At 47.9% G+C, this 17,597-nt stretch overlaps 1 protein-coding gene across 1 annotated transcript in view; it reads left to right on the top strand.

Moving 5' to 3' along the window:
- Positions 1-9,087, top strand: part of PLBD2 (phospholipase B domain containing 2) — a 212,580-nt gene extending 203,493 nt beyond the window's left edge. Inside the window, exon 12 of the mRNA XM_069619232.1 lies at positions 7,781-9,087. Within this exon, the coding sequence (XP_069475333.1) occupies positions 7,781-7,951 (171 nt within the window). The 3' untranslated portion in view covers positions 7,952-9,087. The remainder of the gene's footprint in view (positions 1-7,780) is intronic.
- The last annotated feature ends 8,510 nt before the right edge of the window (positions 9,088-17,597 follow it).

Below are 17,597 nucleotides of genomic sequence, written 5' to 3'. Positions count from 1 at the left end.
TGCCTGAGCAGTAACGGTTCACATAGGTATGGCCACAGGGTATCTAGTTGTATGGTCCACTACAACCAGGATAAACCAGTTGCCTGAAGAGGTTGTAGGGTCTAGGGAATCAACACCACCAATTCCCACCGGCTCAAAAGGGACTCCCACAACTGTGAGGGGCACTAAGGGTGCCACATTCTTGGTTCCGCTCTTGGCAGGCAATTGGCAAGTGTGGCAGCTTCTTCATGCCTGTCTACTTCTGCACCCATCTTGGCCCACTAGAAATACAGGGAGTCTCCCTTTGGTCCTTTTGGGACTCAAATGACCAGCCAGATGGACTACATGGGATAAATGCAGAAATGTTTATCTTATCTCCTGGGGGACCACCAGTCTCTTGAGGTCTCCTGCAGTAGATTCCATATGCTCACTGTAGAGGGGATCATCCTACCAGCAGAGTCTATGCTTCCCTGGCTCTTGCCATGAAAGCTGCCTGCTAATGCAGACCTTCAATAAAGGGACACTCTGTCCCTTGCTAAATGTGTCCTAGCGGGTACACCATTTGCAAGCAGTTTGCAGCTCAGGATGGTCCTTAGGATCCAGATCAGATCCTCTAGACAGGGTGGAATCTCCTCCACTTCTGTTTAAACAGTAGGTGGATTTTCAGGGGATTCTTCCTCCACCAACTCTGCCTCAGTCGCAGGGAGGGTCACTGTGGTGACCTGAAGATTTTCTTTAATGGGAACGCCTTTCTTTGATGAAGGTCTGGGCTTGAGGCCCCTCTTTTCTTTTGAGACTCTGGATTTGTCCTTGGTCTCAATGGGGAGGTCTCTTAAGGTTGCCTCACTGGCTTTTCTAGTAAGCTTCCTCTTCTTAGAAGGGGGCTTTGGTGTGCTGGTGACTACATCCAGGGCCTTCAAGTTATTTCCAAACAATACCCTACAAGACACTTCAGACTGAACACTGACAATAATCCTGGCAGTCATATAGTTGTACTGAATGGTAGCTGGCATTATGGGACACATTTGGATAGGGCCTGCTGCTATCTTGGTGGGCCTTTTGGATGCCTTAGCCACATCCTCTGGTTTGAAGAACCTTTCATCTACCACAGTTATGCTTTCCCCAGTGTCTCTGATGGCAAGGGTATCCTGACCGTTTAAAAGTACTGTCCTTATAATATTCTTTATTATCAGGGATGGAGTTGTAAACCTATGTTGTGGTGTTCCCACAGTCCCAGGGACACAAACTCTAGCTTCAACACTGATGTGTTCTTCAGCTTGAGGGTGAAAGACTGCACCTGTCATAGGAGCTTCCCACACTTGGGTGAATGCTAAGGAGACTGATGGGATCCCTGAAGGTTTACTCTTAGATCTGGGATCTCCTTTCACATGATCACCCGACCCACAAACCACACATTTGCCAAATGTCTTTTGGAATGGGTGTTTCTGGTAACCACTATCTGGTTTGGCTCCAGAGATTTCACTAGCACTATGAGGTTTATGGGGGAATTTACCCTTGTGGTGTTTGTGGGCCTCTTTTGGTGGTAGATTTGTGCAATTATATTTCCCAGCTTTCTTATTCCTTTCCCCTCCTTATGAGGAGCCCCAGAAACCTTGTGAGAGGCCCTGTTGGCTACCCACAAGTCAGCAGCTAGTGCTACCTTCTTAGGGTCAAGTTCTTTAGAGTCAGCCAGGTGCTGCCTCAGCTCTGCGCAACAGGCATCAAAAAGGCTTTCTAGCATGACAAAACATTTTGTACCCTCATAAGTGCTCACTTTATGCTCCTCGATCCACCCATTTAAGCTTTTCAGGCTCACACACACACCCAAGTTGCCCATAACACACCATCTTTCTTCTTGAGGTCCCTAAACCTTTTTAGGTATTGGGAAGCGGTCTTCCCAAACCTGGTAATGAGAGCGAACATAACCAACTCGGAATCTACCCCCATCAGCATTATTCAACCCCATGACAGCCACTATGAATATACATTTTCACATCATAAACATGCACCCCATCCATGGAGACAAGGCTTCCTGAACCTATAGGTATCAGACTAAGAGGGCTCAGAAAGGTAAGATGAGTCGAGGGACAACTTTTTCATTTCATGCTCATGCTGCATCTCCTTTTCTCTGAGTTGAAGAGCTTTCCTAAGTTTCTTTTTCCTCATTTCTGATTGCTTCTCCAGCTTTCTGAATTCTAGTTGTCATCTTTTCAATTTCCAGAACCACTTCTGGTGTCATGTTAGGACAAGGTAGAGGTGGGGCTGGAAGAGCTTGGGGTGGACCACTAAGCATTCCGATGTCGTCCTCTTCAGATTCTTCACCTCTTGGAAGATGAGGACAAAGGGTTTTGCTTTGTCTCATATCCTCTTCACACATTTATATCAGGAATAGGGTTTACAGGTCTACTCACAATGGTTTAGTGATCCAATAAGCTTTGGATCAATTTACTTTTCTTTCCTTTACAATTGAGGCCTATGTCTCTTGCGCCCCCCCCGTCCCTTGCACTTGCGCAATCTCAATGTCACTTGGCCTAGTAAGATCGTTGTCTCTGTCCTCCCTCTGTTCCCCCCTTCCTTGCCTCATCGCGCCTTGAAACACTTGTGTATAGGCGCGTTACAAATGCCATTATCATATAAAATCTTTAAGTTTATCTACTGTAAGATTGATCAGAGCCTCTGCTTTATAGTTTTACATGTTAGTTATTTAGTAATTACAGGTTAGGTAGAACCCGCCTTGTGGATGGGTTCTCTGGACACAGGTACAACCAAGAGTCAATGTAATACAACACAACTCAATCCCACCAGCTGTAGCACTGGTGTTAGAGAAGCTTTCCTAGAGTCTACCAACAGGTGAGATTCTATGAAACTATTGCTTGGTATACCGGCCCCAACTCCCGAAACTGCAACGCTTCTGGCACGCTAGCCCAAATTCAGAGCTGGTCGGTCCACTGTGTGGTTCAGAGACAATTCAAGAGTGGTTGGGCCCACTAGTACAAGGGCTCTAGCACTGCACAGGTCCTTCTCAGATCAGGTAGTCCAGCAGGGCTTCCCTGGGACAGTTGCAGGAAAAGTCACCTGGCCTCTTCAGGAGTCATCCACGGGTCTTCAGTTGGATGCACGGGATACTTGGCTCCAATGCTGATCTACTGGAATGGCTGTAGGACTCCTCTTATCCTAAATTCAGGTGAGTGATCAAACTCAGCCCTCCAATATCCAGAATCTGCACCACTCAATCAGCTGGTAGTGGTCCAATCAGGAACAACTCTGGGTTTCACTCATGCATGCACACTAGACTTTTAGGCACCTCCGTTTGTGAACTGGGACCAGACAGTCCCACCCAATTCCTGTGTCCACACACAAATGGCATGCACTAGCCCACAAAAGCACTGGCTTTCCCGGACAAATGGATGATCATAGTAGGGATTTCCTGAGAAGTCAGGAGAAGGCCAAGAACAATATAGCCAAAGATCAAGCAAAAAACCTTGTGGCATGGCTGTTTCTGAGCACTAGCCATGTTTAGTAGCCGAACATGGCAAATGCGAATGTGCACATTAAAAATACTGTAAAAATGTAACTGCTGCCGCCAGCTCGTCTTTTGGCACACATAAAAGTAACAAAAAAAATCCCTATGCAAAAAGTCTAGTGTGATACAAAAGTATCCCAATGTACTGCATTGCAAGGTGCTGTGTGCACTGTTCGAAAAGTTACCAAAACGGGTAAAAAGTAAGAGGCTAAAGGGAAACCTAGTTTCCCACTACTGATCGTCTGAAGGACTGACCAGTTTCACCATGACAAAATGAGAAAAAGGCCAGGAAAGTGAAGGTAAAGGCTTCATGTATCTGTAAAAAAGTATGACTAGGTCACAAAACGGCAAAAGGTTTGGGGGTCCATAGAATATGGAGGGAAAGTTTCTTAAAACAGGAATTTCCCCCAAACGTTGGTCATCTGACCTGCCTGCTGGTGATTGGCGACTGGTCTTTGGCCAGTGGCTTTTGGCAATGATACTTGAGCTCCACCTAGTTGCAGCTCTTTCTTGGTGCTCTATTCTGAACTTTGGAAGAAGGTCTTCCTACCTGTTGAAGGAGGTTTTCCTCCCGATTTAACACTCACCTGGCTGTACTGACTAGGTGTAGTGGTTTGGACATAGACCCGATTTGGGTTTTATGCTCCTTGGATTCCAGCAGCCTCCATCTCCTGTATCGAGCCTTCCATGCTGGAACAGTTTTCTGGACTGTTTACCACAAGGGTTTCCTGCCTTGGTGCTGGAAGCTGCTGGCACCTCTGTGATCACTATAATATTTACACCCAGTCTGGTTGACCTCTACCATACAGTCTGGTTTACTACTGGCAAGGGTACAATGGGCCATCCAGATGAGGCTTGGGCATTAGAAGACCACTATGGTGTTGATGTGCGTAGAATAAAATACTTTTAATGCAACACAACTTGTAACGTGACTGGTAATCTTCAAGCTCCAGGCAGTCTATACAAACCAGCATAGAAGCTCTTCGGCTGCATAGACCCTTACCCCCTACATTCCTTGTAGGTGCACTTATAAAGTAGACATTCACCACTAAACATGCCATCAACACACACGATTTATCATTAACCATCCATTGCATTACTTGGAGCTCAGTGACTTGCCAACATGAAGACTGCATTTCCTACTAGCCAAATAGAGATTCTTATTCAAGCTAAGACAGAGGCCTAACTGCTGTCTTCTCCGATACCATTTGTTTTGAGCACATTGTGAACATGAGTGACAATGGAGGGGTTGAGTTAATGATGTGCTATCAGGGTCTTTGTGTTGTTGCCAAGGCTGCCAGCAGGCTAGTGGTGTTAAGGCAGAGTTCTGGTTGTTGGTTGCAATCACAATTATTCAGAGGTTAGGGTGGAATTGTGGATGGTGTTGCCTGAGCAAAGCCCCTTGGTTTTTAGAAATGTGGGGTGGGAGCACCCTACGTTGCCCTGTTAGCCTAATTCCTATTGCCCTTGAAGGTAAAGGCCAGAATCGCTCTGTTTGTGAATCTGATGTTGACAATTAGTTGTTGCTCTTAGTGTTTTTTTTTCTTTCTTTTTTTAAGTATTAGCTGGTTCTTTCTGCCTATTGGATACTTGGCATCTCATTGGAGCGTTAAAATAGAGCGCTTGCTTGGCAGGTTCTTTTCTTCAGTCTGTCCTGATTGGCAAGTTCTTTTCTTCACGCTGTCTTTCCTTCACCTCATGTGTTTCTAGAGGATAACCATTCCTCATCTTTGCCCTGTATGCCCTCTCCTCACTGGTTCCTGATTGCATGGTTCCAGATAAATCCAGAGGCATACTTCAACTCTTCTTGTCCGACACACGTGGTGTACCATTACTCCCAGCTGGTGCATTCCATCTACCTCCACCCCCCCCCCCCAGCCTCCTGTGATATGCACAATAGGGTCACCTCATGTGCTCCTCATTGGGGCCCCAGGTTTCAACTGGATGAATGCCAACAACCTGAAAATCAACCCAGAAGAAACAGAAATCATGATCATATCCAAAGACCAAGAGAACGAAACCGCCATCCCGTGGCCAACGGAAATGGAAACCTCACCATCTAAGGTAGTAAAAAATCTGGGAGTCCTGATGGACAACACCCTAACCTTAGAACCACAAGAAAGTCAAGAAATGTTTCTTCCTCCACACAGCAAGAAGAATCCTACCTTTCCTCTCCTTCACAAACAAAAAAACTCACTATCGTCGCCCTCATCATGTCGAGAATCGACTATTCAAACAGCCTCTACCTCGGAATACCTCCTGAAGAAATTACAATGGATCCAAAATACAGCAGCCAGACGACTCCTCAAACTATCCAGAAGAGACCACATCACTCCTGACCTAAAAACACTACACTGGCTCCCAGTAAAACATCGCATTTCAAAGCAATATGCATAATGCACAGGGCAATGTGTGGACAGTAGCAGAATTCCTACAAAAGAAAATAACAATCTACAAGCCAACGAGACTCCTCGGGTCAAGCAACGAAATCCGCCTGGAATTAAAACCATACCTTAAGAAAAAACTTGGAGGCACCTCCTTCTACGACTTAGCCGCAAAAACCTGGAACATCCCATAAGAAATACGAAACACCAAAGATCACCTAAAATTCTGAAAATTACTAAAATCCTGGCTCTTCAACACCACAGACTCAAACTGAAAACCGAACCAGAGGAAAAAAGAATGACTAAACCCGAAAGGACACTGACCAGCACCCAGAACCGACTGAGAAGCACCCATGGCACCTGGGTGGGGGACGCCGGGTAGAGTGGAACACAGGCGACACCCATGGAGACGGAGTCTACAACCCCAGCTAATCCCATCCAACATCTTCACTCGCCCCTTCGTTGCTACTAGGTACCACAGTGTTGTGGAATTGTCGGGATATTGCCAATGACCACACTGAGTTGTGAACACTGGCAGCTGCACTGGCCATATAAGTGGGAAGGGAGGACAGGTGCGGTTGTGAGGGAGGCTGGTGGAGGTGGGAGCGAGATGTGAAAGGGACCTTGAATGCCAGACAGGCCCAGATCAGGACAGAGGCGCAGGGTGCCCCCGCGCCCCATCTAGAGAGATTACGCAAGCTCAATAAGTCAATTCAGGATAGAGATGCAAACTAACCAATTCCACTAACAATTTCCCCCTCTGCATACACCTCTCAAACTTCAAACACAAACCTACAGCACAACAAACCGCACAAACTTTACTACACTGCAACAACAAAACACACATGGACTCGCACAACAGTACACAACTACTGGCCGCAAACACCCCAGGCCCAGCCAACGGACCCACTGGGCTGAGGCTGCCAACAGCACATCACTCCGGTGGTGATAGTGCGTGGTACAAATGTTCTTTAACATTAACATTTGTCACTCGAGGGCATTGGGTAAATAGTCTGATTTGTCCGTGTGCAATGCCAGCCTCCAGCAAGCATTTGGTCAGTTGTTTGTAATATGCTATTGAGCAGCCCTCTGATTAAATATATAAATCCAAAGATGGGTGTCCTGGTTTTGTAACTGCATCCCACAGTGTCCACTTGAGAGCCTCTGTGAATCATATTCTGAGACTTCTAAGAGATACTTTGCCAACTATGTTCCTTGACAACTGGTACCTTGAAGTGCACCAGTAACCCTTTCAATGTTTCATGCAAACATTTTTATTCCATGTTGGTATTCTACCTTCCTCCTCACTCCCATGTTGCTGCACATCATCATTTATTCTGCCAGGACTTCGGAGCACTGCACCACTATACCTGCCAATGCCACTAACTCCTTTGCTGCCTAGAAGACGTCCCACCATTGCCCAAGTAAGTCCCTATGGTCACCAGCTCTGCTTAACCTTCCAGTTCTTGTGGTCATTGGCAAATTAGCTCAAGTCAGAACGGGCAAGGTCCTATAATGTGAGATCCACCAGGAGATTTGCACGTTTCTGGCTTTCTTCCTCCCATCACAATGCAGTCTATGAGCTTTAGCCAGATTGGAAATGGTTGACTATAAAGCATCAGGTTTTTTGAACAATCAGCGACTCCAATGTTCCATTCAGATTCAACAGCTGTTGTGAGGACTCTTTGGCCATGGAGAGTAAGCTTGCAAGATCTTTCATTGAAATGGGGGTTTGTTTGGGAGAAAAAAGTGGCATTGGAGCCAATGATTTGTTTCCCATTTTGGAGAATCCTGTATTCCTCAAGTGTGAACCTATGATGTTGTGCAATGTTTGCTCTTCCCACACACTTTCTTCTGCTTCTGACCTGCCTATTGTTTGCTGTCTCGTCCCCAGGTTACAAGCTTTCAGCTGGCCCAGGTCTTTGGAATGATAGCCGTGAGTGGGCCCACCTGGGATGACCTCCCTCCGTTCCAGTGGAGCACGTCTCCCTTCAGTTTTCTGCTGCACATGGGCCATCCTGACGTTTGGCAGTTCGACCCTGTGGAAGTTCTGTGGTGGCACTGAGACTCTTTTCCATGCCAGCACCAATGTATCTGTTCCTGAGGGCACAGTTGCCCTAAAGGCTTCTTCATGTGTATGTGCTCTCTTCACACAGGTTTACGCTCTGCTAGACAGTTCAAGAGCCTTTGGGAGCATTGCTGGTGCGACTACAAAGGATTTGCTTGACTTTTGCACCTGAGATTGGTGCAAGGGATCTCTGAAATAATGCATGACCATTAGAATACTAGGAAGGACTTTAAAATTACCAAAGGTGGCACCACTACCGTGAACAACGTGACGCCTTAAATGTAAGAGGCTAAACCAAATAAGCAGGACAGCTGGGGTTATCGGGCCTTCTACGTCAAGGTAAAGGAACTGGGGTTCTCATGACCCCTACGCCTGGAGCATGTCCATGGGTTAATCTGCATGCAACCTTGGGGGAGGTTTGGGGGGGGTATAGAGAGCAGCTCTGTGTTGAAATGTTGCCTTAATGCTAACACCTTCTGACATCCTGACTGTGCTTGCTGAGTGCACTAGTGAGCCGCGGGGCACCTTCCTACGAATCCCTGATATCCTCTATTCCCAGAGCTGATTATTGATTAAATGCAGGAGAAGACTGGGCGGGACTGAGTTAGAATGTGGTGTATTACTGTGACTGGTGATTAGCAAAGTGGGCGTTGTTCATTCTGACAGTACAAGCATTGTTTTTATTAAAGGAAAAAAGGGACATTTCCAGTGCCTTCCATGCAATCTGATCAGCCAGAGTTTGTGCTCTTGGGACTTTTGTAGTAAGATCATGTCCACGGAGAGGCTCTTTCCCTTATTTACTACGACAAGCACGACCGCCTTTGTAATGTTGCTGGCCTGATAATCTATTCTGTAGTTGGGACAGGCATTTTCTCCTTACCGGGAGATGCAGAACTTCTCCAAGCAGCGTGAACATGGCCCAATAAGGAAGAGGACTTGTGCAGGGTAGTTCTGTAGGGGATGTAGCTTATCCAAAAACTCCTCATTCACAGTGGATTTTTACTTTTGTTGAAGTATGCACTTGTTAAATCAAAATATGCACTTAGGAAATTTGCAAAAATGTTCGGTTTTTGTATCTTTCTGACCTCATGAATAAACAAATGTTCTGTTTGATAATAAAAATGCGATGAGAATTGTGTGGTTTTAGAATGCCAGTTTTACTTGGTGTTAAATGTGACTGTCTTACTATAACCATTTGTCGTTTTTTGCTTTGCCTGCTTTGACACTGAACTGTTTTCCATGACATTTCAAGTTAGTATCAAAAATACAATTATTTGTTAGGCCTTTTCTGAACACACTAAGCATAAACCAATCAATCACAGGTGAGGTCATCAAACACCATATATCACATATATATATATATATTTACCCTTAGAAGTAAGATGTCCTGTTCATTAAATACCAGTAGGCAATAGGTGATTAATTATATGCAGGAAAAACAGTTAGATAAGAAGGTTAAATCACAAGCACAGTTCCCTCTATCTTATAGTCCAGCCCTAAGATGTATGGGCCGTGTGCCCAAAATGTCACAGGTTCTCACTATAGTTTCTTGAGGCAAGTTATTTCAGACCTGATGCAGTGGGATTTGGGGATTGAAAAGTTCTTTAAGGTAAGTTTGTACTTCAAATTAGATCAGTACCCCACTCAATCCTGTTCCCAAAGAAAGTCCTATGTAAGGATCTTTAGCCCAGGTTCGACAACCAAGGGCCAGGCCAGCGAGAGTTCTGGTACAAGAGCTCTGCTCCGTCCAATTTTACCCTATCGGATTTGGGAGGGGGGGGGCAGAAGTGACAGAAACTGGTTTGCTCACTTACCCCCACACTCTGATTCTTCCAGGTGACACTGCAGGTCTTCCGGAATTCGCTGGGGCTCCAATAGTCTGTCCTTGGTTCGGGTGAGGGGAGCCTAGGGGTCGCTAGTGCAGGTCACTTTTTGTGTTTCGGGAGCTGGTCATGATTCTCACTGGACGGTTCCAGGGAACTTCTTGAAGACCCCCAAATGAAGAAAAGATGACCTTGGCAGTACAGACCCTGCAGGACACCCTTTGGATTGCAGAAGGATGGTTGCAGCAGAGGTCACCCTGATCAAGGATGACGAGTGATCTTCCAGTGGTGAATACAGAAGCAGCCCCAGCTCAGCTTCCCTTCTTGTGGGAAGGCTGACATTGTGAAGGCAGGGGACTTGTGGCATACTCTGAAGATTCTGTGAGTCCCAAGGCTTTGGAGCGGTGATGGCGCAGTGCAGTAGCCCAAAAAGGAGCTTGTCCGTCCACTGGGTGGTTTAGGGACACTTCCGAAGGGTTCCAAGGTGTGAATCCGTGATCAGGGGGTTGAGACTGGTTGTCCCCACTAGTCCACGGGTCGAAGCTCCAACAGTGGAGCCAGGGTTCACTGGGACAATCTCTGGAGTCTGCAGACTTCTCTTCTTCATAGAAGTCTTGGTTCCAACGATGTTCTGTGGAAAAGCTGCACAAGCCCTCCTTGTTATCCAAGATTCAGGGTGGGTGTTAGCCCGGACCCACCAATGGCAAGGATATGCAACAGCCCATCACATCTGTCCAGCAATGAACATTTGAGCGCCAGAGGATGTTGGCTGGTACCAGCCAGTCCCCAGCCCACTCGTCAGGTTCTCACACACAGCCTACTTGCCTGTGAAAGCAGCAGCAGCTTTCACCGGGAAAAGGGTTATGGCATTTCCTGACTGGAGAAGGCAGGAAGAAGGCCAAAGAATAAGTTAAAATCTTATGGCTTGACCATTTTAGGGCACTAGCCACCTTTTTAGTAGCCAGTTGTGGTAAATGCGAAAGTGCACAAGAAAAATCACACAGCTGCCACCTGCATGTCTTGGGCACATTGTCAACATTACCAAAAAGCCATTAGGTAAACATGTGTAAGGATACAAAGTACCCTAATTGCACTTTACTGTAAGGTGATGTGTGCAATTGTAAAAATACAAGAATTTTAGAACTGTCGGCTCCAGAGATGGCAGCTTGAGAGGTGTGCTCCTGTGCCCAAGACTGACTCCCATTCACCTTAAAAATGTTGACACCTGGCAACCCCGAGACAACCCAACCAGCCAAGAGACAAAAGCGAGTAGAAAAAATGGCACTTGGAATGAAAGCAGAGATGACAGACTATTGGAGCTGAGATCAAAACCAAGCTGTTCACCACAGAAGAAAAGTTTATGGAACTATTGTTGAGAGTTGATACAACGGAATCGCCTCTAAATAGAGTGGATGATAAGACACAAAGAGTGAGTGATCAAGTGAGAGAACTGATGGCACTAAATGAGAAGCTCACTTTGAAGATCTCTGAGCAGGAACATTTTTCAAGGAGAAACAACCTTCTGATAGCTGGAATTCCTGAGAATGTAGAGAAAGATAACCCAATTGATTTCCTGCAGAAGAATCTGTCTAAATTACTTAATTTAGACCCAAAACTACCATTAGAAATTGAAAGAGCACACCGATCTCTGGGTCCCAACCCAGCTCTGGGCCAAAGACCTAGACATTTTATTGTAACATTTCTGAGAGTCCCAAACAAGGAGCTAATATTAAAGAAAGCACGGGACCTGGGAGATCTGGCATGGGGAGGCCACAAAATAATTATTTTTTGTTGACTTGAGCAGAGACATTTTGGAAAGGATGCGTGCTTTTGACAAATCAAAAGAAAAAGCGAGAGACATGCACCTAAAATATCATATGGGATCTACCCTGCTATATTCAGAGTATTACTGGAGGGGCAGCTACACGCCTTTACAGATCACAAATATGCTGAAGCCTTTTTGTCAGATCTTGACTCGGATCCAATGGAGTGCCCTTCATCAATGCAGGATGGCACCAAACCAAAGAAAAAGAGATGATACAAACTGGGTGAGATGAAATAGGAATACGGATGTGTAAATTCGACTGTTTGCATTGGCTTAATATGTTGTTTAAAATATATTAGTTGTAAAAGTTTCATAATTTATTTGTATATATTCGTTTCCTTTTTGAAGTTATAGTATAAAGTGGCTGTCATAAAATGATCGTTAAATGTTGCTTCAGTTAATCTAAAGTGCTCTTAAATGTGTTTCTATTCGGAGAAACAATCCCTGTGAAATGGAGGAAAGGACAAGACATTATAATTGAGCAACGTCAATGGGTTACGCACGCAGAGGCACGTTATGGAAATACATCTGTGACACGAACCGATGAAGGAGAGCAAGAAATAAGAACACTGGCGAACAAATTGACGTGTGGATGGTGTTGAGTCTGTATCGGAGTGTAATGCAGTACGATAGCAAAGAACACGTGCGTCGTTTAGATGTCGGGTACATGAATGGTTGAATTCACCAGCTCGGAAGTGGGGTAAGCAGATGGAAAAGCTATTAGCTGACAATTCGTATGGAGAAGCATAATGATTGGGAGAGGGCGTGCCCACTCTGTTCAGATAGTCGGAGATCAATAAAAGACCTGGCCACAACAATCCAAAGACATTGAAAGAACGCGCGGGAATACACGCAGGAAAGGGAATGGAAGAATAAAGCATAATGGCCTCAATAAAAGTTCAACACATTAATTGAAACGATCACATGCTCTGTACTGTCAGCACAGCGATTATTTGTCATAAGCCTTAAATTGTGTAACCTTTTAATTGCTACATGTCGTCAGCACAAGATGTACAGGGTAATTCATAGAATTCGGCGCACAAGTAACGCACGCGGCTGGCGCACAGTGCGCGTGCGGCAGTCTGCGCCAGCCGTGTGCACCAAAACCCATTTCAGCGCACAGCGTATTCATGGATTTCAACATCCATAAGCAGCCGTGGTGCAGCGGCCTAGCAGCAGCGCCAGTTACGCCCCCAACCCCACCCCATGCGCCATGACCAGCGCACAAATCCAGTACATTGCGCAAAGGCCAGTGGACCAGCATACAGCCCCCCCCCCCCAACCATGAAAACCTGTTTAAATCTCCCCGCGCACCCCTCTGAATACATGAATCCCACTCGCGCCAGGTAAATAGCATAGAAAATCACCCCTCTGTGGCATGGGCTGCCTGTGGGGCATGCCCAGGGTGGATGGGGTGCCTGCGTGTATTTGGGGGGTGCATGTGAAGTATCACACGCGATAGGCCTTGTGCGAGTGGGGTACGTGTATGCTGAGGGGTGCGTTGGGAGTTTCACACGTGTTTCCGCTGCCGCGAGCGGGGTACGTGTATTTCGGGGGTGTGTGGGATGTTTTACATGCGATAGGCCTAGTGCGAGCGGGGTACGTGTATTTCGGGGGTGCGTGGGATGTTTTACATGCGATAGGCCTAGTGTGAGCGGGGTACGTGTATTTCGGGGGTGCAGGTGAAGTATCGCACGTGATAGGCCTAGTGCGAGTGGGGTACATGTATTCTGGGGGCGCGCGGGACATGTTGCACACGATAGGCCTAGTGCGAGCGGGGTACTTGTATTTCGGGGGTGCGACTGAAGTATCACACGCGATAGGCCTAGTGCGAGCGGGGTATGTGTATTCCGAGGGGTGCGTGGGGAGTTTTACATGCATTTTCACTGCCACGGGAGGGGTACGTGTATTCCTGGGGTGCCCCAATGCGAATTGGCAGTGTCCTCCCAGGTGTGCCCCTTTCCCAGGCCCTGCAGGCAGCCCACAACACAGGGGACTACTCTGCACCCCAGGCCATGCCCCGAAGGTAGCCCATCCACCCGGGCATGCCCCCCAGCCAGCCCACATGTCACCATGCACCAGTGAGCACCGACTCATGTCCCCCTGCACCCCCACCCACCCAGCAGTGACAGGCGCCTCCCAGCAGGCCCCGGCTCATGTCCCCCTTCACACCCACCCACCCGGCAGTGAGGGGCACCTGCCAGCAGGCCCAGACTCATGTCCCCCTCCCCAACACGTCATCGTGATCCACAATCATGGCCCTCATGGCCACAGAAATCCCACCGCACGCCACCCCTGCCCAAAGAACCAACCAAGTATTACATCCACCCCACATTGAAATGCCCATTACATGAAACAACCCAAATGGCAGGTATGTACATCAACACATGTCCGTCACACACAATGGGTGCCAGAGAATGTGAAAACCCACATCGTGACATGCATGAAACCAATAAGAGAATACCAAATGTATTCAAAATGAAGTGAATCAAATGAAAACACACAATAATGGAAATAAGAAATAAAATGCAGCATGTTCCAAAATGATGAAAAATATGAAATCAGAATCCAAATAAATCCAAATGAAAATGTGTCCAAAGTCTCCGTCCAACAAAGCAAATCCACAGGGAGAGAAATAAGTAAAATCCATTGCTCAATGGTGAGAAAAAAATAAAATGACGATAAATCCACTGTTCAACTATATACAAATTACAATGACAGGGTCCATGAGCCCAACCACTGAAATGAAACCTACAAAAAAAACTACCTAATAAAGAACCATCTACAAAAAGGTGGGGCATAGTCCAAGTGCCCCAAATAAAAGAAAAACATAAATGACACCTAGCACTAACTAACCATATACAATGGCGGTGGGCAAGTCCTACGAGTCACCTGCCGATTTCCCGTGCCAGGGCATCATCGAACTCCTGTTCTATGTCCTGGAGGCGGGCCTGTTCCATGGCCCCGAGGTTTCGCAGGGATAACGCCATGTCCAACTCCCTGCGAATTGCCTCGAGGCACTCGGCCCGCCTCAGCGCCCTGCGCATGGAGTTCTCTGCCCTGACCATAGTGAGTTGTGCCTCTTCTGCCCGCCGCCGCTCCGCATCTATTTGCTGGCCCAACCGCTCCCACACGGAAGACACTCCCAATCCAGAGTCGTCCTGCCCTCTGGCCGATGCCTGCCCCTCTGATGTTGATGGCCCCGAGCCATCATCGCTCCCACCTTGAGCCTGCTGCTGCTGTGCCTCTGCCCTGGCTCTTGATGCCTGCACGTCGTCCTCCTGCTGGGGCGCAGTTGTTGGTGTGGCCACCCCTGCTGGACCTCCGACTCCAGACTGTGGCAGGGATGTGTCCTCTACCAGCCTGCCCGCTGGGTCAGAGGCAGCTCCACAGGGTACCCAGGTGGTACATGTGCCGGAAGATGGCACAGAGTACGACGGGCGCATAGGGGTTCAGGTGAAGAGGGGGTCAGAAGAAGGTCCAGCAGATGGAGGAATCCAGTCCTGGTGACCCGTCCCAGTAGGTCGACGCGGTCAATGGGGCATCCGAGATGACATGCAGTGTCTTCACGAAAACACTGCAGGTCACCTCGCATGCCCCGGTGACGCAACGCCATCCGGTCCCGGATTGCCACGTCCGCAGGGAGAGGAAGGCCAGTTGTTGTGCGCAGATCCCCTCCCTGAAAACGGGTCTGGACGTAGGCATCCCTGCTAGTGCGGGATGATGCATTCACAGGATCGGGGACAGGATTACACACAGGCACCTCCGCGGCAGCCTGTGCTGCCACCTGTTCCTGCCCCTGGACTGCACCACTAGCACCAGTGGAATCCCCCCCCTTCAGACCAGTGTGTGTCCCTTCCACGGCCTCCTCCTCAACCAAACCCCCCACCAACCTGGATGACTCCGTGCCATCTTCCTCCATAGGACCCTGTGGGGTCTCAGCAGCCCCTTCTGCTGCCGAGGAGTCCACCTCAGCCTCTTGGACCTACCCTCGGCAGCTGTGGCCACGGACGTGGCACCAGACTCCTCACTCCCTGACGAGATGACAACATGGGAGGGGAGCTTGCGTCTCCGGCTGGCGGTGCGATCCCTGCCGCTTTGCTCCACAGCACCGTTTCCGCCCTCTTCATCAGTTGACTCTGCAGACAGGGAGAGATAGAACACAGGCATCAGGGCACTGTACAATGGTCTGATACACACATGACAGTTGTACATGAGTGGCAGTGTCGAACTTCAAACATGCCATCACACTCCCCAACACACATGTCATTTCAACTCACACACATGAGCACATCAACAGAAATGTTGCACCAGGCAGCACCATCCATACACAAACAGCATGAGCAGTCGAAGGTGAGCCTGACGTCACATGTAACACGGGGAGTGCAGAACACATGCACACATGCCACCAGACATGCATGCATCTGTACATCTCCACCACCTGTCGCTGTGATATCATCCCCATCCATGTCGCATCTGGCAATCGGCCTCCTAAATGTCAGTGTCACATGCATCCATGGTGTATCACAGTTGCACACTTGTCAAATACACACACATGCAAATGTACATAGTGCAGATATATGCAGGTGGAAGCAGCATCCACGTGTGACCCCACAACCATGCCACAGTACATACACAAATTCAAAAATGTGTGCACCCAGCCTGCATTTGCCAAGCTTGCTTACAACACATAACCATAGATGTGTCTCACACATGACGGGACTCGCATGCGGCAGGCTCATTTCCCTGTACATAACCATGCATATATGGCCCTAGACCAGTGGTCTTCAAACTTTTTTGGCCAGGGCCCCCCTGAGCAAAATTTGGGCAGGTCGGGACCCCCCAGAAATGCCAAATGGACAGTATATATTGCGCGCCGTCACCTGCTCCCATCAAAGTCGCTGGGCTCCCTCATCCCACTCCTACCCAGTCGCTGGTCTCTCCCCACCCCATCACACACCCAGGGCTCTCCCCACTCTGCTCCCATCACTATCCCATGGTTCCCGCCCATTGTGCTCCCACCATAGTCCCTCGGTTCCCCCATCCCGTTCCCAACACAGTCTGAGGGCCAGTGGCGGCTGGTGAATCTTTTTTAAGTGGAGGGGCATTAAGGGGAGGTTCGGGGGGGTTTCCCCCTGTGAATTTTTTTTTAAATAATAGGTTAAAATGTTGCATTGTAGAGCATACTTTTAACAAAAAATGGGTAAATAGCCAAACAGTTTGCAATTGTTGCTGGGAGTCCAGGGGGCAGGCATTGATATTTTATTTCTATCGCGCTCGTACACAAGTGTTTCAGAGCGTGACAAGGCAAGGGAGGGGAACAGAGGAGAATAAAACAGCGATCTTACTAGGCCCAGTGACATTGAGAACGCGCAAGTGTGAGGGGAAAAGTGCATGGAAGGGGGGAGAAGTGGAAAGTGCGAAGCAGAGGAGAAACAGATAAATAACAATAAATAAATAATAAAGGCAACAAACAGTGGTAGTGCAGCCAGCAATTTGCAAGTGCTACGTTTAAGGCAGCAGACAGGGTAGGTCTGATAAGTGCAGGAAGAAAGATGGTTCTCCTCAAGTTTTAGAGTGGCAGGGCGCTGTTCCAGAGGGAGGCCCCAGCCGAAAACGGAGATCTACCCCCAGCTCGTTTCTTTGATAAACGACTGACCCTGAGGGAGTTGGAGGTAGAGGAGTGAAGAGCTCGAGAGGGGAGGTATTTGCGGAGGAATAGCTGAAGGTATTTTGGACCGAGGCCCCAGAAAGCCTTGTGGACAAGGCAGAGGGTTTTGAATGATAGATGTCCGGTAAAAAGATACCATCCCTGTCCCCTGGGCCCCACTGGTCCTAACACAATGAACATGATTATGTGTATATGCAAGGCGCTGCACATTCATACAGCAATCACTCTATCATTCACATGAGCATCCATCACCATACACTCACTCATAACGCATCCATACACATGTTTAAATAAAAACAACGAACATAAACGTACCTTCTGCAT

Source organism: Ambystoma mexicanum, chromosome 10 (genome assembly GCF_040938575.1).
Source record: "Ambystoma mexicanum isolate Mex_15411 chromosome 10, UKY_AmexF1_1, whole genome shotgun sequence".
Classification (NCBI taxonomy): Eukaryota; Metazoa; Chordata; class Amphibia; order Caudata; family Ambystomatidae; genus Ambystoma; species Ambystoma mexicanum.
This window is presented reverse-complemented; position numbering and strand designations above follow the sequence as displayed.